Genomic DNA, 25,350 nt, shown 5'->3' on the forward strand with positions numbered 1-25,350 from the left:
CAAAAGCCAGCCCAGCTCGGCAGAGAAGAGAATAACTGGGGCCAGATCAGCTGAGGCCAGGTCAGCTGGACCTCTGCAAACTCGTAAATTAAACAAATGCTTATTCTTGTATGCCGCTGATATTTTATTTGCTCACTGCACCACACTGTTGTGCCGATAGATATCTGATTCAATTGCAGTTTAAACGTCCAGCGATTGAAGAATGGTGCAAGAGCACGCAGCCAGTAAGAATTCTGTGTAGATGTATACTGACTCGAAATGTTCACCATAGACTGATAAATTGCAGAAGGAAGAGCAGGTTGCAAAACAATGTTAGACTATGACACCATTTTCATAAAACAGACATGTCTACATTTGCAAATGAAAGTGTTGCTGACATGGTTATCTCTGAGTGTTTGGACTTGGGGCGATTTTCTTTTTTTCATAGTAATTCCATGAGAACATGTGTCACGTGCGTAATTTTTCAAATAATCCTGAGTGCTTTCCAAGTATTTTTCATGGATAAGGTCATTGGTAGTTATTCCCATTGCATCCTGTGCAGGAAACTTGGAAGCATCACCTGTCCCAGGATTCACTAGGGATTGTAGGTAGCAGAACGCACTTGTCTAATCCCACCGGCAGACCTGAGAAGCTCTGTGGGTGGAGGTGGCTTCGTGCCAGTCCCAAGTTTAGAAGAACCCCACGTCTCCAGCCTGCCATGAGAGCCAGAGAAGACTCAGAGCTCCCTCCTCCAGAGACAAGGGTGGGAAAAACTGGGGGCAGAGTAGAGCACCCCTCCTAGCTTCCTGCCTACAAGGCTTAGTTATAACCCTTCAGCAAATAAAAGATAACTTTTTTTCTAAATTTCTAATAACAGGTTGTCAAATTTTGTACATTCAGAATAAGAATTTCAATGCCCAGGGCAGGCCAAGGATACCTAACACTCTAATCCTTCCAAAGGCAAAAGAGACCTTTTCTTTTTCCTTCCTTCCTTCCTTCCTTCTTTCCTTCCTTCCTTCCTTCCTTCCTTTCTTCCTTCCTTCCTTCCTTCCGCACTTCCTCCCTCCCCTTTTTCCTTCCTCTTTTCTGCTTTTCTTCTTTTCTTCCTTTCTCCTTTCTTCCCTTCCTTCCTCCTTTCCTCACTCTCTCCCTCCTTCTCTTCCCTCCCTCTCCTTTTCCAACAATTACCATTTTAGTATTCCTACCAGTTTTTGGTTCCTGCACGATCTGCTCCAGGTAAGCTGATCTTGGCTGTGATCCTTTGCATTCACAGATTTCAGGAGGCAGTTTGCTCTGCAACCTCAGTTTTCTGGTGAGTTCAAGAAAAGTCACTGATTGTTTTGTTTGCTCAGCTTTTTTCTTGTTGTAACATCAGAAGTGACAACCTTCAAGCTCCAACAAGTACCTATTTTTGGATTAATTGAGTACTTTTTATGATTCTCTACTATGACCATTGTTGGCACATTAGCTATAACCCTTTGCTTTGAGATTTTCATGTTGCTTTAGGTTAGAATGTACTTCTTCACACTAATAATGGAAGTTAAACATAGTTAATTGCTAGAATACTCACAAGAACCAAAATAACAATGTTCATGAACCTACAGAAAAAGGATACAAATACAGCTGCATTAAAGTGAAGACATGCATCACCACCGAAGTCTACCTCACAAGAATGGGTCTGAAAAGGTCAGGAGGATCTCCTATAGACCCCCGTTCTGTAAAGACCATGGCCAAATGCACATCATATCTTAGATCAGGAACCACTGCTGTGTATATAGAACACCTGAGAGCCAAGGAGACGAAAATCATGCCTCACCTAGCCACACAGGCATATTCTTGCTACAGAACAGAAGAAGCCTCCAGGAGTCTCAATTAACAATGCTGACAAGTTGGCCAAAATTGCCCCCCAATTTCTCCAACCCATGGTTTTAAGCCAACACTACGAATGGGTATGTCTCATGCCTTCGCCAGGGCTACACGCTATACAGAAATTTTAGCAAACAGCTCAGGTGAATTCCTAGTTTGCTGGCATAACCCTTTCAGCATATTCACTGCCGAGTGATATTACATTACTTCGTGTATAATATAAGAAACATAAAACAGCATACTTCCATTTCTCTCCTTGTGGCTTTCATGTGATTGTTATTCTGCATTTTACTTCTGAATTGTTAATCCACAAAACATTGTTATTATTTTTGTTTGAGCAATTATATTTTTTAAGAACTTAAATAATAAGAAAAATATATATTTACCTTTCGATTACTATTTCTGGTACCCTTGATTTCTATGTGTAGAGACAGATTTTCATCTCAACACATTCCCTTTTGCCTTTTTGTTTCTCCACTCCTCCCTTACTGCTTTCTTTTGCATTAAATGGATGTTTTCTAGCGTAACACTTTCATTCCTTGAATGATTTTTTCCATTACATATTTTTTGAGTTATTTCCTTAGTCCCTGAGCTAGGGCTTACATTATACATCCTAACTCATCAGAATCTACTTTAGATATACATACTAATGTGATTCCAACGAGGTATAGAAATGTTAATTCTACATAACTATTCTTTTCCCCCTTCTTATGTCATGATTGTTATACCTATTACATCCTCATATGTTACAAACCCAACAGTATATTGTTATAATTATTACTTTATATAATTTTATGTCCTTTAAAGGAGCTGAGAAAAGAAAGAGTAAATACAGTCACACACTGCCTAATAGCCAGGTACGTGTTGAGAAATTCATTGTTAGGAGATTTCGTCATTGTACAAATATTGGAAAGTGTACTTACACGAACTTAGATGGTATAGCCTACTACTGTAATTATGCTATGTTTTTATATAACTGGCAGCACAGTCGGTTTGTTTATACCAGCATCACCACAAAACATATAAGCCCTGACAGTTGGCTTTTCTTTTTGTAAATGCCCGATTTAAGCTTCGATTACTGAGGTGTCCACTTTAAAGAGACATCCACTTCCTCTGGCTGTCCTTGAGTTGTATAGCCTTTTATAAGAAACTGGTAATCAAATAAGTAAATGTTTTCCCAGCTTTTGTGAACTACTCTAGCAAATTCACTGAACCCGAGGAGGGGGTCCAATCTTTAACCAGTTGGTCAGAAGCACAGGTAACGACTTGGACCTGTGACTAGCATCTGAAGTGGGACGGGCAGTCTTGTGGGACTGTATCTTTAACCTATACGATCTGATGCCCTCCCTCGGTAGTTAGTGTCAGAATTGAGTTAAACTGTAGGACACCAAACTGATGTTGTGGAATCGTTCGGTGGCGCAGAGAAGACCTCACATACACTTGGCAATCAGAAGTGTCAGTGTCAGAAGCAAAGTATGAGTAGTATTCAGAGCATTGTGTGTAATATAAATGAAAACAATATAGTTTTTCTCCACACCCATGCGGTATATTTTGCATCCTGATATCATATTTTTTGATCTCTCAACTTTTAAATCGTCTTTTTCTATCTTCTCTGTCTCTTCTGAACTTTTTAGGCATGTTGACTATAATTATAACTATCTTAATGTTCTCCATTCATTCAAGTGTCTGTGCCAATTCTGAGCCAGTTTCTATTGATTACTCTCTTTATAGGTCATGTCTTTCTGTCTCGTTGTCTTTGATTAAATGCTAGAAATTGTGAGTTTTACCTTGTTGAATGTTTGGAGAGTTTTTACATTCTTATAAGTTTCTTTAGCTTTTTTCCTGGGATGAAGTTCAGTTACTTGGAAGCAGTTTAATCTTTTCGGGTCTTGCTTTTATGCTGGTTAGGCATTTTCGGGAGCAGTGCTCAGTCTAAGGCTAATTATTCCCCAACGCAGAAGGAGGAGCTGCCTGAGTACTCTACCCGGTGCCCCATGAATTATGAGCCTTTCCTGTCCGGCCGATGGAAACAGGCATTGTTCCTGGCACTCACTGTTTCCTCTAACCCTCAAATGGTTTCTCGGCCTCACATGCATGCACTAATCAGTATTCTGCTGAACACTTAAGCAGCTCTCTCTCTTTCAGCTGTCTTATCTCTGGTACTCTCTCCTAAACACTGTGACTGACTTGGTCTCTGGACAGTCACCTTCCTCTTTTTTAACTCAAAGAGTCTTCCAGGCTTCACCTTAGTGCCCTCTCCTTGCACTGAAGCCTGGAAACTCTACCACAGCAGTGAACTGGGGCAATCACAGGACTCACCTTGTGTATTTCCAATGTCATTCGTTGCCTGGTGTCCAGTACCTTGAAAACTGTTATTTTATATATTGTGCCTCTTTTTTGCTTGCTTGTTACAAATGAGATGGAAAATCCAGTCCCTCTCTTCCACCTATGGGCCAAGCATGGTACTAAGTATACACAGGTGAACCAAAAAGTCATGGTCCCTGGTCTCATAGCAAATCTGTCCTATGGGGATCAACTTGTGTGAAAAGGTAATAAATGTGCTAGTCCCTGGATTTATGCACATCAACATGAATCGGATGTGCTCCTTCCTTTCAAGGACTTTAGAATTAGGTGAGACTAAGGCAAATTTGTTAATACAAATCAGACTGTGGAAGTATTATATATGAGATAAAAGGCTCTGAGCATATTGTGGAAGGAATGCATTTGATTGGAGGCATAAAGGAAACTTCACAGAGAAGTCACATTTGAGTCGAGCCTTAAAGAATGAGTGAATTTTGCCTGGTGGAGTAGAAAGAGGTAGAACATTTGGAGTGCTTTCAAACATGAAAATAGTTAAGCATGACTCTTTTTTTGGCGGACATAGCCATCCTTCATGTTCTCCCTTGCCAACAAAATCCTAATCATGTGCTTCAGAGGAAGCCGTGTGCCTTCCAGCCCCAGGGAGTGAGTCTCAATTTGTCTATATCAGCCCTGGCAATTTCATCCCCATTGTCTGTCACCAGATCGGGCATTGACATGTGACAAAATTCTGGCCAATGAGATCTAAAGGAAAATGTGCTAGGAAAGTTTTTCTTATGTTAAGGGGAGGAAACATTCTTCTTTCCCCTGCCTCTGAGGGGAAAACAAAAACAAACAAACAAACAAAAAAAAACAGAAAATCTGTTTCCCTGATGATGTCATCAAGCCACTTGAATTAACCAATCTTAGATTGGTCGAACTTGAGATTTCTTGGTACAGGAGATGATTAAGTTTTCCTACCATTTAAGTAACTTCCGGCTAGATTGTTGTAGGGGACGGAGTCCTTGCAGCTGGATGCAGCAGAGGCACACACCCTGACTACCCACTCACTTAACTGAAACTCGCTTTTCTTTTCCCACAGGTTCACCCACTGCTAAATGTCACTCCTTTTGCTTCTGGTTTCTTTGCCTCAACAACAATGGAGATTAACCTAAGAGATGACAATGCACTTAGCTATACATGCCCATGGGAAGAAATAAAAAGCAATTTTAAATACGCAAGAAAGCAATTGCATAGTAAAATACCTTGACTAGTACTAGTCATTACTCTTGATCTTTTGGTTGAGAAGACTTAACTCTCATAAGACGGTAGAAGGATGAAAACACAAAGGAAGAGAGTATAGGCAAGCCCAGAGAAAATGATATAGACTCCTCTACATTCACAGATCTGCTGGAATTCTCTAGTAATTCCCATGAGAGACAAGACTACCTCTGGAACAAGCTAACTGTTGGAAACCACTAGTGTCCGGCAGGAAGCCAAGTAGAACAGGAGCAAAGGTTTTGCCTGTCCTCATTTTTGAGAGTCTGGATCAGTCCCAGGGGCCCAGCCCAGCCTAGCCTGGGGCAAAGCTGTGACTCAGCATAGGCTGTCTTCAATCTCCACCTACTTTCCCATTCCCTTCCTGATCCTCTTTTTCTAGCTCTGATCTCTCTCTGTGCCTCCTCCCACGCCTCCTTCTCCTCTCCCACCCTCTCAGCAATTCACATCCTGCTTGTCTGGTGAGCTCAGAAGGTACTAAGCCACCCACCTCTGGGTCCTTGTACTTTAATAGGGACCTCTTACACACCCAGAGTAATGCTTCTCTATTGCTAGAAATTCAAGCCTCTAGACTGGCAGCTGGGGACATGTCTGTTCATGAGCACAGCACTTCCTGTCTCATGAAAATTCAGCCTAGGTGAGGTGAGGCACCAAGGACTACATCCCCAGGACTCACTGCCAGCTGGTGGGGAGGTGCAGTGTCATAAGGACATGACCTCAAACTCCGCTGCTCTCTGCCAGCTCACACATAGGACCTTATCCTCTTCTCACATACTCACGCCCCTGATACCTGGCTTATGTTACTCACCTTTAGTCTCAGTTAGATGTCCCTTCCTCCAGGAAGCCTTCCCCAATCTATCCCCAGGTCTGGGTCCTGTCCCCCATCATACTGAATGCCTTCCTCCTGAAGCATTTGGAATCTGTGGCTGCTTAGTAAACCAATGTCCAGCATAGCAGTGACATTTAGTAGGTGCCTAGTTTATCAAATGAAGGAAGGAAGGAAAGAAGGAATGAATATCTGTTCACATACACTATCGCTCGTCAGAGACCGTGACTGTGTAGTTCCTCTTTGAACTCTCATCACCTAATTCCTTGCTTAGGCCATAGTCGGCACACGCGACCATTCGTTAATTGATTGAAAGAAATCTTCATAAGCAAGGTATCTGAATCTATACTGCTGTTGACAATGTCCAGACATTCTTAATATAAGGGCAAGAAGCACAGACCAGGGACCTCTCCTAAGCTATCAGGGATGAAAGGCAAAGCAGAGACAGCTACTCTGGGAGTGTAGGTGTCCAGGGCTGTGGGGACCCGCTCCTTTCTTCAACTGGCTTTAGTTCTCTAGGGATGCTTAACCTGGGGCTCACTGGGGAGGCTTCAGAAGCTGCAGGAATCCTCTGACACTGTAATCGAACACCCGTGCCAGTACCTATGCGCATTTTTCTGGAGGTTCCATGGCTTTCAATGAGTCTCAAAAGGCTGTGACACAGGAAAAGAATCCTTGCTCTTGCCCTGCACTGTCCAATATGATACTCGCTAGCCACATGTGGCTATTTGAATTTAACCTTAAATTTCCAATGCCCCGCTTACACTAGCTGCATGTCAAGTGTGCCCAACCGCCACTATCTATTGGACAGCCCAGATACAGAACATTTTCATCACTGAAGAAAGTTCTACAGTTTCTTTATATTGGTAGCATTACTCCAGAGTCGATGTACAGACGAGATGTGAGTCATGTCCTGCTTTTGTAAAATGAGCTGCCATCATTTAGAAATGAAAACGTAAACACCTGAAATCCTGATTTCTTTTGGGACTGCATTCCTCCTAGCCACTGGAGTACACAAGGCTGCTAGGTTTAGATGGACCCTCCACTACATTCATTAAGTTACCTGCTTGGCCCTCCCGGACATTTGAGTTTCTAGGCGACCTCGCCCACCGTGGTCTCCTTCCTGTCACTTGTGTTTGTAACCAGACTCCGAGTTTGGGAAAGCGGGGTGGGAGTCGGTTTAGGTGCATATCTGGGGCAAGGTCCGGGGCTGAGACTCGGGCACCCAGCAGAAAGCCGAGGTGGGGCAGCGCCTCCCTCTTTCAGTTCTCTGGAACTGGAAGAAGAGAAGGAAATTTATCCGGAACATCTGTTGCTTGACAAAGAACTTCTTCCCAGTCTTCCTGCGAGCCCTCCAGTCCCTACCCCAGCACGCCTGGGCCCGCCCCCGGCGACGAGCTCGCCGGGAGGGGCGGAGGCGAAACCCGAGCCCCGCGCCCACCGCCCCGGTCGGCGACGTGGCTCCGCGGCCCCGCGGCCCCGGCCTCCCCCCGCAGCCGGGCGGCCAATGGGCGCGGGAGCGCCGCGGCCCGAGGCTTCCCAGCCCGCGGCCGGGGGCGCGCCCCTCCGCTTGGGCACGGGGCGGGCGCTGGCTGAGGGGCTGGCCCGTCCCCTCCCCCGCGCCGGCCCCAGCCCCCACTCCCCGGCCGCCGCTCTCGTCGCTCGCTCCGTTTCTCCCTGCGGGCCGCTCTCTCTTCCCGACGATGGCGCGCGGCGGCCGCCGCCTGGGACTCGCCCTGGGGCTGCTGCTGGCGCTGGCGCTGGCACCCCGGGCGCTGCGGGCCAAGCCCACCGTGCGCAAGGAGCGCGTGGTGCGGCCCGACTCGGAGCTGGGCGAGCGGCCGCCCGAGGACAACCAGAGCTTCCAGTACGACCACGAGGCCTTCCTGGGCAAGGAGGACTCCAAGACCTTCGACCAGCTCACCTCGGAGGAGAGCAAGGAGAGGCTGGGGTGAGGCCACGGCCCGGGCCGCGCTCGGGGGCGCTGCAGGTGCCCGCGGGGCCATCCGGGCGCGAGCCACGCGCGACGCCAGCCGCAAAGCGAAAGTGAAATCGGGCGCGCGGGTCCGAGGGCGCGGGTCAGTAGGGTGCGGCGGCGGGGTCGGAGCAGAGCTGCCCACGGGCGCCGGGACCCCTGCGTGGAGATGAACCCCGGGGCGAGGTGGCGTCCCCCGGGGAGGCGAGAACGTGGCAGCAGCCGCGGGAGCCAGGATGGCGAGGGCCCGCCCCCTCCCCTGGGTTGCATCAGAAGCGAGGGGAGTGTACAAAAGGAGTTTGTCCACGGTGGCTTTTTGGTAACATTGAGTTCTTCCCCACCGTCCAGTTTCTCTCTTCTCCTCCCATTCCCTAAGGAGGGGGCTTGAGATACTTCTAAGAAGGTCTCAAGGAGGGACATAGATGGATAAAAGACGAAGGGGGCAGGCGAAGGAGAAGCTCGGTTCCTGGCCTGTGTCCCTGGGCCAAGGCTGGGGTATTCTTGCCTTCTCCCTAATCGCCGGATAGATCTGATGTAGGGATATAAAAGTCCTGTTATTAAGAAGGGAGAGCCATTATGGATAGGGTATGTGGGGTGGGAATTGAAACTGGTCCCCTAACTTCTCTTTCCAGCAGATGTCCGCGGAGGCACCCAGTCCTTTGACAACCGAGGACAAAAAGCTGAAGGGTGGCGCGGTGGCGGAGTGTAAATTTCCCTGTTGAAGGGAGTTGAGTTAGGAACTGGACCCGGGCAACAAAACTTTGGGAGATCCCAGGGCACCCTCCCGCAGGTTCCCCGCGGAGACACTGGGGCATTGTGCGGAGGTATCTGGAAACCAAGTCTTCCACAGAGCAGTCAGCAGCTGGCCTGGTCCCAGAGGGAGGATGGGCTGGGGAGGGTCCCACTAGCCCTGCTGACTGAGCGCCAGGCCTCCTGGAACCTGGTTCCTGAGGGCGGAGGATCTTCATGTCCTGCTACATAAAAAAGAACACAACCATGCCTGTACTGAAGGGGGCCACCAATGGCCAAAAGGGCTGGCTAGGATACGAAGCTAAATTATACCTGTTGTGTGGGTGCACCATCTGCCTGCTCCGATAAAAAGATCTTTGAACTTCAAAGTCACCTTCAAACAATCACCTTTTATTTTGCAGAGAAATACTCTCTCTTCCCTCTGTTTGGGACTTAACAATGGGGGCCTTTGATGAGTTCTGTCGTTGTATTGCTTTGAGGTGTTTGAAAACTGATGCATTTTGGAGCTCCTAGCGGCATCGTTGTCATTGAGGGGTGGGGTTGGGCTTGCAGTTTGCAGTGCTACGGCTTCCAGTTTAGTGCCTTCATGGTGAGGAGTAAGCCTAGCGGTGAGAGTAAGTGGTGAGAGCAAGGGCTGATGGAGTTGGTCTGCATTTGATCCTTGTGTGAATACCTTAACTTCATTCATTTATTTATGCAACGAACATTTGAATGGCTACTGTGTGCCGGCCACCATGTTAGATACCTGGCAGGTACAAAGAGAAAACCTTGGTCTGCTGTAGGCTCTAAAACACTTCCAATAAAATGTGAACGAGAGAAACACAAACAGACACTAGCGTAATCACTGTGGTGGCACATAAAAACTACCGTGAGGAGGTGCCCCTAAGGGTTTAGGTTGAAGAGAGGGGCTTGGGAGTTTGAGGGTGTCATGTGATCAGAGCTCGTGGGGCGACTCAGAGTTTGGCAGGTGTACCAGCAGGGGAAGGCATTCCTGAAGAGAGAACAGCCCACTTATAAAGGGTTTGAAATCTGTTCTGGGGGATGAGGGGTGTTGGTACGATAAAGGGACAGGGTAGAGGAAGCTAGAGGTGGGATTGGAGGGGAAACCCAGGGCAGAGCAGGAAAGATCTCTGAGAGGTAATTAGATGTTAACCTGTATGTGGTTGAAATGTCGTCATCCCAGAACCTTGTAGGAAAGGCAGACGGGCCGTAGGGCGAAGAACATAACTGAGGCATGGATGGGGAGACCGGAGGAAAGATCGTGGCCATGTGCACCTGAACCAGGCACGCTGGTCCAGGAGGCAGGAGAGGGCGAATCCAAAAGCACGTGGGAGGGAGAAGTGGCAGCGCTCACTCTTGACGCAGTGTGGGAGGTTGGAAAGAGGAGGGAGCAAGGAATCACAGATGGATGACATCTGGGTCTCTGGCTGAGCCACTGAGTGGGTTGTGGACACACCACTCACCTGTAAGGTAAATCTGGGCCAGAGGCAGGGGACGGCAGAGGGTTGGAAATGATGGGTGCACATAGGATGGCTGGGCATGAAAAGCCACCTCTGTCCACAGCTGGTGCAGCAGTCCCTTTCAGATCTGGGCTGCTAAGGGAGGAACACGGCTGGATCTGGGCAACTTTGTCACCACCACCTGAGCTGATCCTGAAAATGTGACAACTCTACGGTCCCCGGAGACACCTAGGCCAGAGGGCTGCAAAGTAGGGACTCATAGGCTGTGCGCAGTGACAAATAGGAAAATATTGAAATTACTTGCCAACTTGCCAACATTTAAAATCTGAATGATTTCACATACAGACCTTGATTTCTGGTTTCCCTTGACACCCGTGGACCGTAATTCCTGCGTGGCAGTAATTCTCTGGAGCGTTGGACACCCTCGTTGGTGGCTGGCAGGGTTGCCCTAGGCTCTGCTCTGCCTGGAGGCTTTGTTCATTTCTCTTACCTGCCAGGTGTTGGTTGAGTTTTCCTTCCACCCTTTTTTGGACCTTAGCGAGAAAGGGCACACATTCTCACCTTTATTCCTCACGACAGTCCTTGTATAGTAGGTGTTCTAGTTTACAGTTGGGGAAACGGAGACTCGGAGTCAAGTCACTTGCTCATAATCAAACAGGACTGTGCAGACAGACCCTACCACCTGATTAGTGGTGTTTGTTCATTAAAAAAAAAAAAAAAAAAAAAAACAGAAAACACCACTTTGGACCAAAAGACTTGAATCTCAAAGCAGGAGGGGACTAGCAAAACATAAAATGTCCAGGATGAAAGAGCCTTGACATCATGTGACCTATTCCTGAGACCCGACTAGCTGAGCATCTGCAGAAGCCTGAAGCCACTGTACCAGCAGTTCTGACTGTAGGGTTTGGCTTTATCTCATTATAGCTGCCTTTCCTATTTTCTCACTCCTGAGGTTGTTGAGGAGAAAGATTAAGATCATATTTATTCTTCCAGTAAATAATCTGTAAGTCCTGGATGTTCATTTTGTAGAAATTTAGTTCTGTCCTTTCCACAAAAACATTATTCACAGTCTGACATTCGGTCTCTGCTGGCCTGGGATTCTGTACTTCAGCTGGCATTAGATAACTGATGGACTTGTCACCTCTGTGTCCCCAGGGTTAGAGCAGTGCCTGGCACATAGTAGGCAAGCTGAACGCTGCAGTGTTGAAAGAATTCTGCTGTGTCTGGCTGTGGTTTCCTGGAAGGAAGCCTGAAGATACTTGAGGTTTAATCTTTCAGCCTGGAGACCTGTTACAATTGCAAATGAAAGGATATATTAAAGCTATTAGTAATGTTTATACCTTCCTGAGAAAGAGGAGCTTGGGCTACCCAGGTGTCTGTTGGGAGATAGAGACTTAAGTACTAATGAGTTCATTTCCCATGTCTAATTAATCAAAGAGTAACTGCCAGTCAGAACTTCTGTTCACAGTAGGAAAAATTTGCCACTGAGTTGACAGAATTCCAGCCCAAAGCAGAGAAACAAATCTCTAATTAGCCTGTATGACCTCATCTCAGGTAAATGGACTACCTGGGTAAAACTTTTTTAAATATTAGAAATAGCTCGTGGTTGTCTTTGAAATTCCCACAGGGACAGCATCCCTTGCTTGGACCCTCTGGCCTAGAGGTGGACACTGGTGAGTTCTTAGCCTGCATTTTGCTCTGGACTAGGGTTTGGGGTATCTCGGTGAAGCCCAGTGGGAAATTGGTGATATCTGAGCCAGCTGTGGAGGAGGAGACCCTAGTGAACTTAAGGGTTTTTACCCCAAGAGCAGAGGTGCAGGATTCTGCAGCTGGTCCGCTAGCCAGGTCTCAGGAATAGGTCACATGATGTCAAGGCTCTTTCATCCTTGACATTTTATGCTTTGCTGGTCCCCTCCTGCTTTGAGTTTCAAGTCTTTGGGTCCAAAGTGGTGAGTTTTGTCATTGTTGTTGTTTTTGTTGTTGTTTTAACAAACAACTCATCTTTTGGTTTACATAGAATTTTCCATTTTCTGGATTGGACCTAGAGCCAGGAGACATGGCTTTTTACCCTAGTTGTACCAAATACTTGCTCTGTGATCTTGGAAGTCATTCAGTTTCTCTCAGCCTCAGTCTCCTTACTCAAAGGACAATGTCAGTGCTAATCCGTTGGTCGGGTCTGTCTGCAGAACACTGTGTTCAGAAGGATTCTGAGGCTGCATCTAGGTTTGTCTGCCATTAGCACTGGGTCAGGGGAAAGGCATATCATCCTTGGAAAAGATAACCTCTAAGATCCCTTCCAGCACCAGAGGTCATTGATCTTACGTTTATGAATTTTAGATTCTGCAGGTGTTTGATCTTTTTCTGGATCAGGATCACACAAGCCTTGATAATAGCATTGTGGGTTTTTTTTTCTTTTTCTTTTCTTTTTTTTTTTTTTTAACTACAGGAAGATTGTTGATCGAATTGACAGTGATGGGGATGGCTTTGTCACCACCGAAGAACTGAAAACCTGGATCAAACGGGTGCAGAAAAGATACATCTATGATAATGTCGCTAAAGTCTGGAAGGATTACGATCGGGACAAAGATGATAAGATTTCCTGGGAAGAATACAAACAAGCCACCTATGGTTACTATCTAGGTAAGAGGTGCTACAGGAGCAATTACACAGATTACACAGCTGGGGCCCCCATAACAAGCTTCTCACAGGAGACCCTACTCTCTCATCATATGCACCCCCTTTGGGGCGATGTCACAGCCTCCTAAGTAGAACCTCTTGTGTAATATCCTGCTCTGCTTACTGAGAATGTACTGAGTTGCTTACTCTGGGTGAAGTGCTAGGTGGTTAGTCCTGGGAGGGATCGAGGAGTCTCATGAAAAATGACTTAGGCTGCTGCCCTCCCTGACCTAGTATCTCAGGGGCGCACACAGAACAAAGCAGAGAGAAAGCGTGTCTATGGTACGATTTCAAAATGCTGCCAAGTTTCAGATAGCAAAGACCAAGTGGGCTTGGAGCAGTCAGGGAAAGCATGGGAGCTGGGCCTCGATGAGTGGATTTATATTTGGAGAGAGACGAAAAGGGAAGATGAGTCCACTGGAGGGTCAAAGGTGCAGCAATGCATTCAGCAATGAGCAGGGTTCGGATATAAGACACACTTTTGGGGAATGATGGAGGGGTGTGGGCAAAGCACAGGAAGCAGACCCTCTGGGTGGATGGTAGAAACAGCGAGGGGGCAGGACTGTGGAGAAATGAAGGCACGCACCCACGGCCAGATTAAGGGAGATCTTGAAAGCCAGGCAGAAACATTCAGACAAAATGTTGTGGGACTAGGGAGCCGCTGTGTGTTTTAGATCCGAGAATGATATAATTAAAGCAGGGTTCAGCAAAGAGAAGTATGGCCTCGGTATGGTCTCAAGCCTGTGTTCTTCACTACTGCTATAGTGCCCTGAATAAGCCATGAGGGCCTGGATTGTGGGGCGATGTGAAGGGGCAGATACTAGAGGCATTCTGAAATAAACGTTTCAAAGAACTCGATAGGTCAGGATCTTTATAGTCCCGTGTGTGCTATTTGGACATGAAGAATGAGTGATCTGGGAGCAAATGCCTCCTTCAGTGGCCCGATTTAAACGTCCGTATGCCCATCCTGCAGGAAACCCTGCAGAGCTTCACGACTCTTCAGACCATCACACCTTTAAAAAGATGCTGCCACGTGACGAGAGAAGATTCAACGCTGCGGACCTCAACGGTGACCAGACAGCCACGCGGGAGGAGTTCACCGCCTTTCTGCACCCTGAGGAGTTTGAGCATATGAAGGAAATTGTAGTTTTGGTAAGAAGAAAGAAGTCCCTGGTCTGGGAAAAGACCAGGGCGAAAGCTGCACCAAAAATCTTGTCTCTTCTTCCAAAAAGAGGAAGTTCTTCAGCCCTAGGGGAATTGGGGAAGGACTCCGGAGTGGAATACACTGGAATACCTGTCTAGCTGGTGAATTTGGCAGGGCAGACTGGGTGGTGTAACAAAGAGCCTCCTGTCCTAGCCATTTATCACAAGTGAAGCGTAGTTCTTGCTTACACCAGGTCCACTGCAGTTGGTCCCAGCCAGTTGGATCTTCTGGGCAGTTCTCTTTTAAGTGCTATCAGGTAACCTGGCTACTTCCATCTTATACTCCACCATCCTGTGGCCTCAAGGTCATCCTGGCAACAACCAGCTGGCAGACCAGGGAAAAGAGGGAATGAGGAGGAGGCAATCTCCCTTTACTGCTCTGCCCAGGAAATGGCACACCCCTTCCCTTTACATTCTCCTGGCTCCTTGGTATGATGAGACTGGAAAATACAGTTTAGATGTTTGCCCAGAAAGAGCAAATGTGTTTGCTGGGCAACTAGGTAGTCTCTGTCCATTTTTCAGCTTTGAGGAAACTAGAAAAAGGCTCTGAAATGGAATGCATTGGATTGTTAAACCATATAGAAATTTAAAGTAAAACACTATGGCCAAAAAGGATGCTTCCCTTAGTGGGAGTCTTCAGAGGGTGAATGAATCAGACCCTAAAGGGTTTGAGGGTCAGCTGTGCTTGTAAGGCCTCTGAGTGTAGTTGTTTTTCATAGTGTCTGGTGAGGTCCCAAATGTCTTAGTTTTCCACGACAGAAAAATAATGCCATCACCTGCTTCCTGGGCAGATAACCCAAGCCGGTTCCAGCTGCTTTGATACTGGGAAACAAGAGGCTAAAGCTTTTGTTTATAATCAGCTTTGGACTATTTTAGTTATGCAGTTGGTGGCTGGGTCCACTCTTGCCTCATGCTTCATCAATGACCTTAAGGACTGGGCAGTCACTCTAAGAATCATTTCTTTTTACTGCTCAACATCCACTCAGTGAAAGCTGATTTGCTAAAGGATGGTGAAGATGGAGAATGAGCCACAAGTGGATTATGTGCCTCTGGATTGTCTCTGTTCTCGGGTTGGCTATTTTCTTTGATATAGGTGCCTTTGAGTTGCCGTGACAACAGACAGTAAACTCATTTAAGTACTCACACCAGCAAAGTACTTAATTAAGAAGTCAAATGTACTAAATACAGAACGTAATACATCCAGAAGTCAGACACACTTTGATTTTTTAATTGCCCACTGTTTTATTTTTTTCTGACATCAACTCGGTGTCCACTTAGCACCAGAATCTATCTTTGCGATCATCTGGTCCAGCGATCCTCACAGGTACCCCAGGGGATGATTTGGTTGGATGGTGGAGATGCTTGGCCTGGCAGGGCTTCTCGATCTATTCAGAGCATCTCTGGGTTTGCAGGTACATTTTCGTTTGAAGGGAGTATTCTGCTATTAAAATTGTGGGATGGGGGAGAAAGGACAGAAACCACTGCCTGTTTTTTACAGATAAGAGATGAATTCCCGGGGAGGTAAGGAGACAAGTCAGAAGTCACCAAGCATTCATCCATAAAAGCCAGACAAAGGAGGACAATGGTCAGAACTCATAAGATTTACTGAGAACACGTAGTCATCTTGCATTCTGTGTTCCTCTTTGCTTCCTAGGAAACTCTGGAGGACATCGACAAGAACGGGGATGGGTTTGTGGATCAGGATGAGTATATTGGTGAGTGTGGCCTGGGGTCCTGCTCAGCTGTCCCAGCTGAGCCACATTCCTCCACCCACATGTCTGGCTACTTTCTCCAGATGTCCTTTCACAACAGCTGCTAGTACGTAGGTTGTCACTCCTGTGACCTCCCAGTGCGGAGGGACTTGTCCCACCAGCCCTAGTGTACAATATCAGGGAGGAATTATTAGACCCCATTCAATGGAGGAGAGACCAGAATGCTGGCCCCTACCTCTAGGGTGGCCAGCAGTTGGCCGAGGTGCCCTTCATCACACTGTGTTGTTTTACCTTTGCAAGATGGGATTTGAGATCCCACAGATTTACAGTGAGGCTAGAGCAGATGGTCTTAGGGAAAAGACTAAAATCAGACTGGGAGAGTGGAGCCTGGAAGCTCTGAGTAGACACAGCCGTGATCAACAGAAGTGTTTACGTGCCCATGCCATCTGCAGAAAAGCATTCCTTCTTAAAGGTAAATCCTTTTACAACATATTTTGGTTTTGACCCTTTCATTGGGAATACCATGCCTAGCATTTCGTTCTGAAGGACTCCACTTAAGCAACATGAAGGAGTGCATTTTCAGGTAGCTGTGAGCACTGGCTGAATGAGACTCGAGCGTCCCTGGGTCAGGACCCACAACAGGACCCATCGGTGCTGGTTAGAGCCCCTCCTGGCAGCCCGGTAGCCCTCCGAGCGAAAGGACTGGAGCGGGCAACACGGAAATTTCCATTCAATCCTCATCAGCTGCTGCTTCAGTTCTTTAGCACGTGGCTCCAACTGCCACCGCCTTCCCATGACACCTCTTCTTTTCCCAAGTCTCAATAAGGTAAAAGCTGGCAAATCATTTGAGAGATGGGATAAATAGAATTTTTTTTACACATATTAATAGAAGCAGTTAATTACCTTTCAACTGGAAGCCAGAGCCCAAGTTGCCGTCAGTCTCGGATCTGCGGTTGTATTACTTTGCCACGCCATCCCCAAAAACGAGGGCCTTCGGTAAAGAAGAGCGAAATTGCTTCTAATCATTAGGAATTACATTTGATTCGAGAAACCTAATGCTGGTCTCCGTCTGTGGTATAACAGACAGGTGGCTCTCACCACAGTAATTAAAGTGACCTTGGTGGCACTAGCTTTGTAGAATAACAAGTGCTGACAACCCTGACATCAGTGCAAGTAGCAGAGCCTTCCTCTTGCCTGGTGCATGTGCAAGGGCAGGTTCAGAGTCCCTGACACCTTGGCGATGGAATTAGGCTGACAGAAAAGGCTGACTGATTAAAACAGTGCAGCATTTTTGATTAAGGGTGTGTGCTTTTCCTTGCCTTCCTGAACTCTGCACTGAAACAGTACAAAGTCAGGGGCAAAACTCATTGAGTGGTTTCGCCTAAAAGCAACATTCTATTCTTTACACTAGGCAGAGAGGCACATGGGGTACATGGTGCTTGAAAATTGAATTCTGAGCAATTTGCAGTAAAAGCGGGCCAATACATAGATTCGCCCCACAAGTGACTTCATTTATGGGGGAACGTTCTCTTCAGGCAGGAATGAGCGGAAAACGTGATGATCTGGTGTAGTAGGCAGAGCACTGGACTTGGGAGTCCTGGATTCCCCACTTACTAGCTCTATGACCCTGTGGGAGTCATGTAATCACTATAAGCCTCATTTTCCTCATCTGTAAAATGGGAATACACCACACCCTTGCTTCCAGGATTGGGTGAAGCTCGAGTTAGCTAATGTATGTGGCAACCCTGTCTCAAAAACAATGTCAGGTGTCGGTCTACCTTGTAGCTAAACCAAGGGTCTTGCCTCTTGTTTACCTTTATCTACCACCTGCTCCCGATACCAGCTGACCCTTGCAAGCTTTGTTTCCATTAAAGAGAAACTGCCCACAGGGTATCTCTCTTTTCTAAGAAGGTATGACGACAGCAAATAATGCATAAACTTTGCCTTCTTTTTCCTTTCCCTGCCATTCTGTAAAACAAGGATCATGATTTGTCTTACAGAATTGTTATAAGAATGAGGCTCTTTAGAGATGATGTAAACAGTAGGCGTGAACACGGTGGTTAAGACCGTGGATTGGAGCAGAGTGCCCATATTCCTGTGCAGCCTCAAGCTCATATTAGCCGTGGCTCCTTGGGTAAAGCTGTGCCTCAGTGTTTTCGTCTATAAAGTGGGAATTATAATACCTACTTCATAGGATTATTATGAAAATTAAAAATATATATATATATATGTCAAGTACATTATACAGCATCTGAGCGGTAGAAAGTGCTCGATGTTGGTTATTAGTTTTCACTGCTAGCTATAGTACTAGTTTAGGTTGTACAGAGTTTTCACGGAGTGTGTCCACTTGATCGTCACAATAACCCTGTGATTTGTGAAGTATTATCTTCATTTTACAGACACGGCAACTTTAAAACTCAGTCACTGAATTAAATAACTTAATCCTAGTCACTGAACGAAGCCAAGAGACTTAGATCATCTTTCGCCTTTTGGCTCCTAAGCTCAGTTCTTTCCATTCCACCAAACTGCCTTCACAGTGGATACCTCATTGCGTTATTATTCCCAAGAAACTGCCCATCAGGTGTTTGGATTAGGTCTCCAGATCATCACCCTTCCAAAAACCCAGGACATCAGGTGCTTCTGACTTACCTTCCCACTTGTCTTCATAACCAAGAACAACCTTCCCTTCTAGCGGATATGTTTTCCCACGAGGAGAATGGCCCTGAGCCAGACTGGGTTTTGTCAGAACGGGAGCAGTTTAGTGAATTCCGAGATCTGAACAAGGACGGGAAGTTGGACAAAGATGAGATTCGCCACTGGATCCTCCCTCAAGACTATGACCACGCGCAGGCCGAGGCGAGGCACCTGGTATATGAATCGGACAAAAACAAGGTATTTCACATTCTTCTGGAATCGATCCTAGCTAGAAGGGAGACAGTCTACATACGATTGGTTCTGTTTGCTTCTTTGTGAGAGCCTTGGCCTGTGCCGCTGTGCCTTGCTGACATTTCTCATTCTTGACTTACATTAGAGACCTGAAAACTTGACCTAGTACCATGATAACCCACGATGAGCTCATCAGGCTCAGGCATTCCCAGATGATCTGCTGTGGCCACACACTTACATTTACTTCCATTTCCTAGGGCTGCAGAACTTTGCAGTGGACAGGGAATGAATTCGAGAGGTACGCCCTGCGCTGCTCTAGGACCAGTTCGTTCATGTGTTTAGTCAGCAGATGTTTATCAGACATCTGTGATGTGTCAGGTACAAGGAAGCCCGTCCCCTTAAAACCCAGGCATCCTCAGGCAAGCTCACACTTCTAGCTCTAATGCCCCAGCACTTAAATATCTATTGATACATAGCCAAATAAATAAGTAGAAAGATTTAGAAAGAAGCCTGGTCCCTTTCCATTTTGATCACTGCTCCAAGTTCTCAGAAGACGGTCGTGTTTAGCATTCGGGCCATAAAAGGAGAGCATAATTCTTCAGGGCCCATTATGGGAATGCCAGCACTGCTTATAGACATAGCTAGATTCTAGCTTCTGAATTCCTCAGGGACTTAACTGATATATTTTAGCACAGCTTTTATAGCAAGAGGCTTTGCATTTGGGGGTTTTGCAGTGGTCGTAGCAGCTTCTTAATTACTAATTATTAGGTTTTAAATGTTGCAAATCAATGAAATAACAGAGCTTCATGCTGAACCATTATTCAGAGTTACTAGAGTTTCAATGACACAGCTCTTTCCTCTCTTACAGGATGAAAAGCTAACAAAAGAGGAGATATTGGAGAACTGGAACATGTTTGTCGGAAGCCAAGCCACCAATTATGGGGAAGATCTCACAAAAAATCACGACGAGCTTTGATGCACACCGAGCAGTAACGTGGCAGACTGTGTCATAGGCTTTTCTCTCACTGTCTCGGATGGTTGCTATGGTTGCCTCGTGTATAGCAGTTGTATCCCCCAAAAAGCAAGAGTATAACCTCAGATTGGGGGTAAAGTTGGTTTTCACTCAATATTTACTGGAAAATAGTCATTGCTTCAGCAAGATTTCTCTCCAAGCACATTAAAATCTTGGTCAATCGCAATGCTCTATGGGGATACGTTGCTAAAATATGACTTTTGAGCTTTTTCCATTAAATTTAAACTAAAGGGGAATAAAATTTGAAAAAGCCCTATTATTTAGAAGTCGGGTGGGTTGGGGGCTGCAGTATATAAAGTGACCGCTTTGTATTTTAACTGCACATTTTTTTACATTTGTCACTATCGAATAGTTGATGAGGGAAAATTCTGATGTCATCCTCCATAGGCTTATTTCAGAACAAGTCTTGTACTTCAGATTCTTCCTTCTTGATTTTGTACGCTGAGCTGTTACTGTAAATGGTATATAAAACCTCTGTGCATTTTTCTGTACAGACCTGCTAATGTGCACAAATCCACATCTTGGTTTTTTGTTTTGTTTTTTTACAATAAGAAACAAGAAAGATAATGTGAAAAGAAAGGAATTTTAGAGGTAGGGAAAAGATGAATGTCAGGCATTTGAAAAACTATAGGAAAATGGTGAATGCGTTATTATTGTACTTGAGAAAATTTTGACGTAAAAGAGGTAGGTCTGATCTTTGAAAAAGTAAATATAAATACAATCCATTTCCTCACTGATCGTTGCTAGGAATGTGGAGTGGGATCCTAGGGAAGCCTGCTTATTGGGGTGCTAGAACTGTAGCATCTAGTCCGGATGATTCCGCGACCCTTGGACCTGCCCCCGGAACCATTTACACTGTGGAATTAGGACAAGATGATGTTCCAAGCCGTTGGCTGAACTGGAAGAAGCGACTTCTACAGGTTGCCTTATAAGTAGAAAGTAAATGAAATAAAGGATCCCTCCGAGGATTTTTTACTGTGTCCTGTGGTGTTTCACTTCACGTGTACTGTGACATTATCATTCATACAGAACTAAATGGATTGGGTTATGTGAGTAAGAGATTATAAAGGGTCTGGGTTTTTAAAGTCCAAGTACTAGATGGTTCAGAATATCCTCGTATTTACTGATTTAATAAATGCGTATTTCCTTCTCTATGCCAGTTAGGGAAGCTACAGGTCATTTTAACTAAGATCTTTTTGAGATTGGAAGAAAACTCAGACTTAAGCTCTGTGAAACCCTACAGAGTCTGGTCCTTCCTGCCCCATCGGCATCATCTTAACCACTCTTCCTTTTGCTTCCTATAGCCAGCCACACTGACTTTCTTTCTGGTCCTCAAACATGCCCAGATCATTCCTAGGTTGGACCCTTTGCACTTGCTGCTCCCTCAGACTCAGAAAACCATCTCCCACATCCTCTTCAATGGGGCCTTCCAGACTCTACCTTTTATAGTGTAGTCATGTACCGACAGGATCATGTTCGGAGAAATGTGTCGTCGGGTACTTTCTTTGTTCTACAAACGTAAGAGTGCGTTTACACACACCTAGGTGGTAATGTGGTATATCGCCATCCTGTATGCTGTCACTGCTGACAGGTTATGTGACACATGGCTGTACCCATTCCAGTCCCTGTCTCATGTCCCAGTTTTATTTTCTCTTGGTACATAATACCATTCGCATTTGTTTCCTAGGGCCACCATTGCAAATTACCACAAAGTGGATGACATAACAAAAGACACTTGCTTTCTCGCAGTTCCAGAGGCAGAGCTTGCAATCAAGGAGGCTCTGGACGAGAATCCCTCCTGGCCGCTTCCAGCGTCTGGTGACTCCAGGCACTCCTTGTCTGTGTCTGCCATCACTCCAGTCTCTGCCACCACCTTGTGGTCTTGTTTACCTCCAAGTGTCTCTCCTCTGTATCTCTTATAAGTACATTTGTCTTGTGGATAATCCAGAATCATCTCTTCCTGAAACTCTTAAACTAATCACATCTGCAGAGACTTTTTCTAAGGTCACATTTACAAGTTCCAGAGATTAAAACGTTAGATGTGTCTTTTGAGGTAATTCGACCAACTATACCATTTGACATTATCTTGTCTGTACATTTGTCTATCTTCCCCAAGCTAGAATATAAGCTCTGTGAAAGCAATAGTCTGGCCGTCTTACTGCTACTTCCCAGGACCTAGAACAGTGGAGTGGTGCCTACAATAAGTACTCTTAATTTTTGCTGAATAAATGAGAGGTGGTTAATTTTAATCAAAAAGAATTTTCTTCAGGAAAAAAATTCTGGAAAAAATAAACAGTGAACATTTGCTGAAGGGGAAGTAATTTTTCCCAAGATTCCATAGTGATTAAATGGCAGCGAAAAAACTCAAATCCGGATGTTCCTAGCTCCAAAATCTGCTGTTTAGCACTAAACTTTACTGCTCCAAATCTCCAAATTCTATACGTGTTTTATTTTTTTGCTCACCCTCAGTATATGATAAGGTGGTCAGGAAATGAGATTAACTTATCTCACCTAGAAATCAGCTGACATCTTTTTTAAGCAATGAAAATCTACCTTTTAAAAAATGAAATTATATTGTGTAGCATAATTATAAGCATAACGCTTTTAAATGGTGCTAACATTTTTCTTCCAAAAGGGAATACCGATTGATTTATTTAGTTACACTAAGTTTTTCCTTTCAAGTCAATGCGAATAAGAAGAGATCCCTCAAAGAGACTTGTGCTTCTGGGGCTGAATTTAACACTATTTAAGGAAAGAAAACCTTAGCTAGAGGACATAACTGTTAACATGGTGATTTGTAAAGCCTTAGATTTCTAATAGGGTCTGACTGTTTCAAGGGAAACATATTTTGTTTCTAGGTAACATTTCAAGCCTGATTATGAACAAATGCTACAAAATTGATCTGTAATGGGAAATACTGTAATGTCACAAAGCATTATTTATATGCGTAATGTGACTGAAAGCACTAATTGCTAGGAGCCAAAATCTGTCCAAGTAAAACATGAACACACATTTTGTATCTCGTCTCTTACTGTAGGTTTTTGAATGAATTCGAGTGTAACAAACATGTAGTTAGAAAGTCAGCAACACCTGAAGGTTTTCTTCACCTGCTTAAATTATTGTAGTTGTTTTTTGTTAGCAAAGGTACAAATAATGTCTGCTCAGAAGTGCCCAGAAAACAATAGATACATGGTTACTTGTTAGCAGTTTAGCTTTAAATCATCTTTGGAGGGAAGTAGTGAATGGCTGACTGGATTTTTTTTTTTTTTAAGTCTTTCTATATTTATTTTGCGACCTTTATAATAAAACCTGGCTTCCTCCAAATACATGTAATTAGATTTGGTTCTCTTTGTAGTCTTAAAACTGAGTTTACAGATTGCTAGAATTTCCCACTAAAAACCAATGAACGCCACAACGTTCACTGCTTTGGCTCACGCTGAAAAGTATTAAAAATTTGAGCAGTGCAAAGATTGTGCTACCAGTACTTAAATTCATGAGATTTACATGAATTTGTGGCTTTTTTTCCAAAGAATCTACCTACACTCTCAATTCTGATCAGTTCTGGAGCCCAGGGCTGGCAAAACGTACCCTAGGTATAATGCATGCCTCCATTCCATGACCTTCACGTACCTCTGATTTTTCTCATAAAATAGAAAACATTGTCTGATTCCCCACAGAAGCACATGAAAGGAAATGAATATCAGAACTGGTTACCTTCTTATGTAGTGCGGGCACATCAGCATTTCTTTTCTCCTACAATAAATACTAAGAGCTGTGTACCAGGCACTATGCCAAGCACTTACATACATTTCTCATGTAACCTTCACAACAACCCTATGAAGTTGGTCCTTGTAAGAAAAAGGATAAACTGTGTGATGCTACTGTAACAAACAGCCCTACCAACTCCGTGATTTAAAGCAACAGAGATTTAATTTTTGCTTTTGTAAAGTCTGCTGTGATTCTGGGTACTTGTCCATGGGCAGCTGTGGTATGGGGGCTTAGCTGTGGGTCTCCACATCCATCCATGCTCCTTGAAGAATCAAGTACGGGCAAACAAATGTGGTCACTCCTGAAAACGACCTATGTCATCCATGTTCGCTTCCATTGGTTGAAGCAAGTCACATTACCACATCTAATTTGAAGGGAGCAGGAAGTACAATCCTACTGTTGCTCAGAGGGGAGATATCGAAAACCTTAGTGAATAGCACTTCTGGTACCTGGTGATAACTGTTTTTTCCATTTTGCAGAAGAGAGAACTGTAAAGAGAAATAATGCCTAAAATTATACTACTCATAAATTAGGTGATTGTATAACCATCTAGACAAGGATAGCTTTGCCACTGAAGGGGAGCAGTTTTCATCAATACCTCCCCACATCCTGGGCAACCTGTCCTGCCCACTCTGGGATTTAGAGACCCACTCATCTCCTCTTCTGGCTGGGATCTTCCGCAGGGTTGAGTGAGGAGTCTGTGGGCCAGAGGGTTTTGACCATTCAGAGCCAAGGTCTTTGCTTCTAGATCATGCCCCAAGTCCCTGCAACATCCCAGAATTCCCTGCCCAAATAACACCAAGCCTCTTCCAGATCCTGCCTTCCAAAGGGCAGGCAAAGCCACAGATATGAACCTACCTAGGCTCAAAGGACTCAAGGGGCAGTTGGTAGACTCAGTTTAAACATGCAGGCTGGGATGCCCACACACACATACACAGAGCCCCTTGCAGGAAGAAAATGGTGGAGTGACCCACAGACTATTTTCCATTTTTATTCTCACTCTGGGGCCCACAAGTTTTAGGGGTGAGCCTGTCATGATGCTGGAATGACCAGGACTTGTCCTGGGCAAATTGGAACATGTGGTTCCCCTCTTTAGAAATGGCAGGTTCAGGAAACAAATCCAGGAGGACCCCACCCTCTTAACTGCCCCACTGTGTTGCCTGCAATTTAAGAGTTTTGGTGAAACTATCACTGGTATTACTACAACCTGAAAAGCTCATGGTGATGCATGTTGTAGTTTGAAGACTCAGGACTACAGGGATGAGATACAGCGCTGGTGGCATGGAAAGAAGGATCCAAAGGCCTGGCTGGATTTGAATTCTAGCTCTGCTACATTGGGGTTCAGTGACCTTGGCAGGTCACCTTCCTCCTAAAAAGCCTGTTCTGACTGTACAACGGGGGCAATGATGATGATGATGATGACGACGATGATGATGATGATGACGACGACAATAATAATAATAATACCATACTCTCAGAGTAGCCACAAAGATGAGGCGAGATAATGCGCATGCAAGAATGACAGGGCCTGAAACATGAGACACAAATAAAAGTTCTCCCTGGTGACCTTCCTCAGCAGGTCAAGTACCAGAGGTCAGATAAATCAATGCTTACAAACACTAGGCTGCTGGTTAATAGTC

At 45.2% G+C, this 25,350-nt stretch overlaps 1 protein-coding gene and 1 long non-coding RNA gene across 7 annotated transcripts in view; one reads left to right on the forward strand and one right to left on the reverse strand.

The window, feature by feature from the left end:
• Positions 1-7,688, reverse strand: part of LOC118602859 — a 32,356-nt gene extending 24,668 nt beyond the window's left edge. For 4 of the 6 annotated variants that reach the window (XR_004950926.1, XR_004950924.1, XR_004950923.1 and 1 more), the window contains exons 1-2: positions 4,165-7,688; positions 1,185-1,288 (exon numbers count right to left, since the gene is read on the reverse strand). This is a non-coding gene — a long non-coding RNA (uncharacterized LOC118602859). The remainder of the gene's footprint in view (positions 1-1,184; positions 1,289-4,164) is intronic. The other 2 variants (XR_004950925.1, XR_004950927.1) reach the window with 2 other exon arrangements.
• A 141-nt stretch (positions 7,689-7,829) lies between these two features.
• On the forward strand, positions 7,830-20,922 carry RCN1 (reticulocalbin 1). The gene is made up of 6 exons (XM_016147075.2): positions 7,830-8,198; positions 12,879-13,072; positions 14,082-14,260; positions 15,966-16,026; positions 18,716-18,915; positions 19,778-20,922. The coding sequence occupies exons 1-6, from the start codon at positions 7,951-7,953 to the stop codon at positions 19,883-19,885; spliced, it is 990 nt and encodes a 329-aa protein (XP_016002561.1). The 5' UTR covers positions 7,830-7,950; the 3' UTR covers positions 19,886-20,922.
• The last annotated feature ends 4,428 nt before the right edge of the window (positions 20,923-25,350 follow it).

The sequence above is a fragment of the Rousettus aegyptiacus genome, unplaced genomic scaffold, assembly GCF_014176215.1.
Source record: "Rousettus aegyptiacus isolate mRouAeg1 unplaced genomic scaffold, mRouAeg1.p scaffold_m13_p_5, whole genome shotgun sequence".
Taxonomy (NCBI): Eukaryota; Metazoa; Chordata; class Mammalia; order Chiroptera; family Pteropodidae; genus Rousettus; species Rousettus aegyptiacus.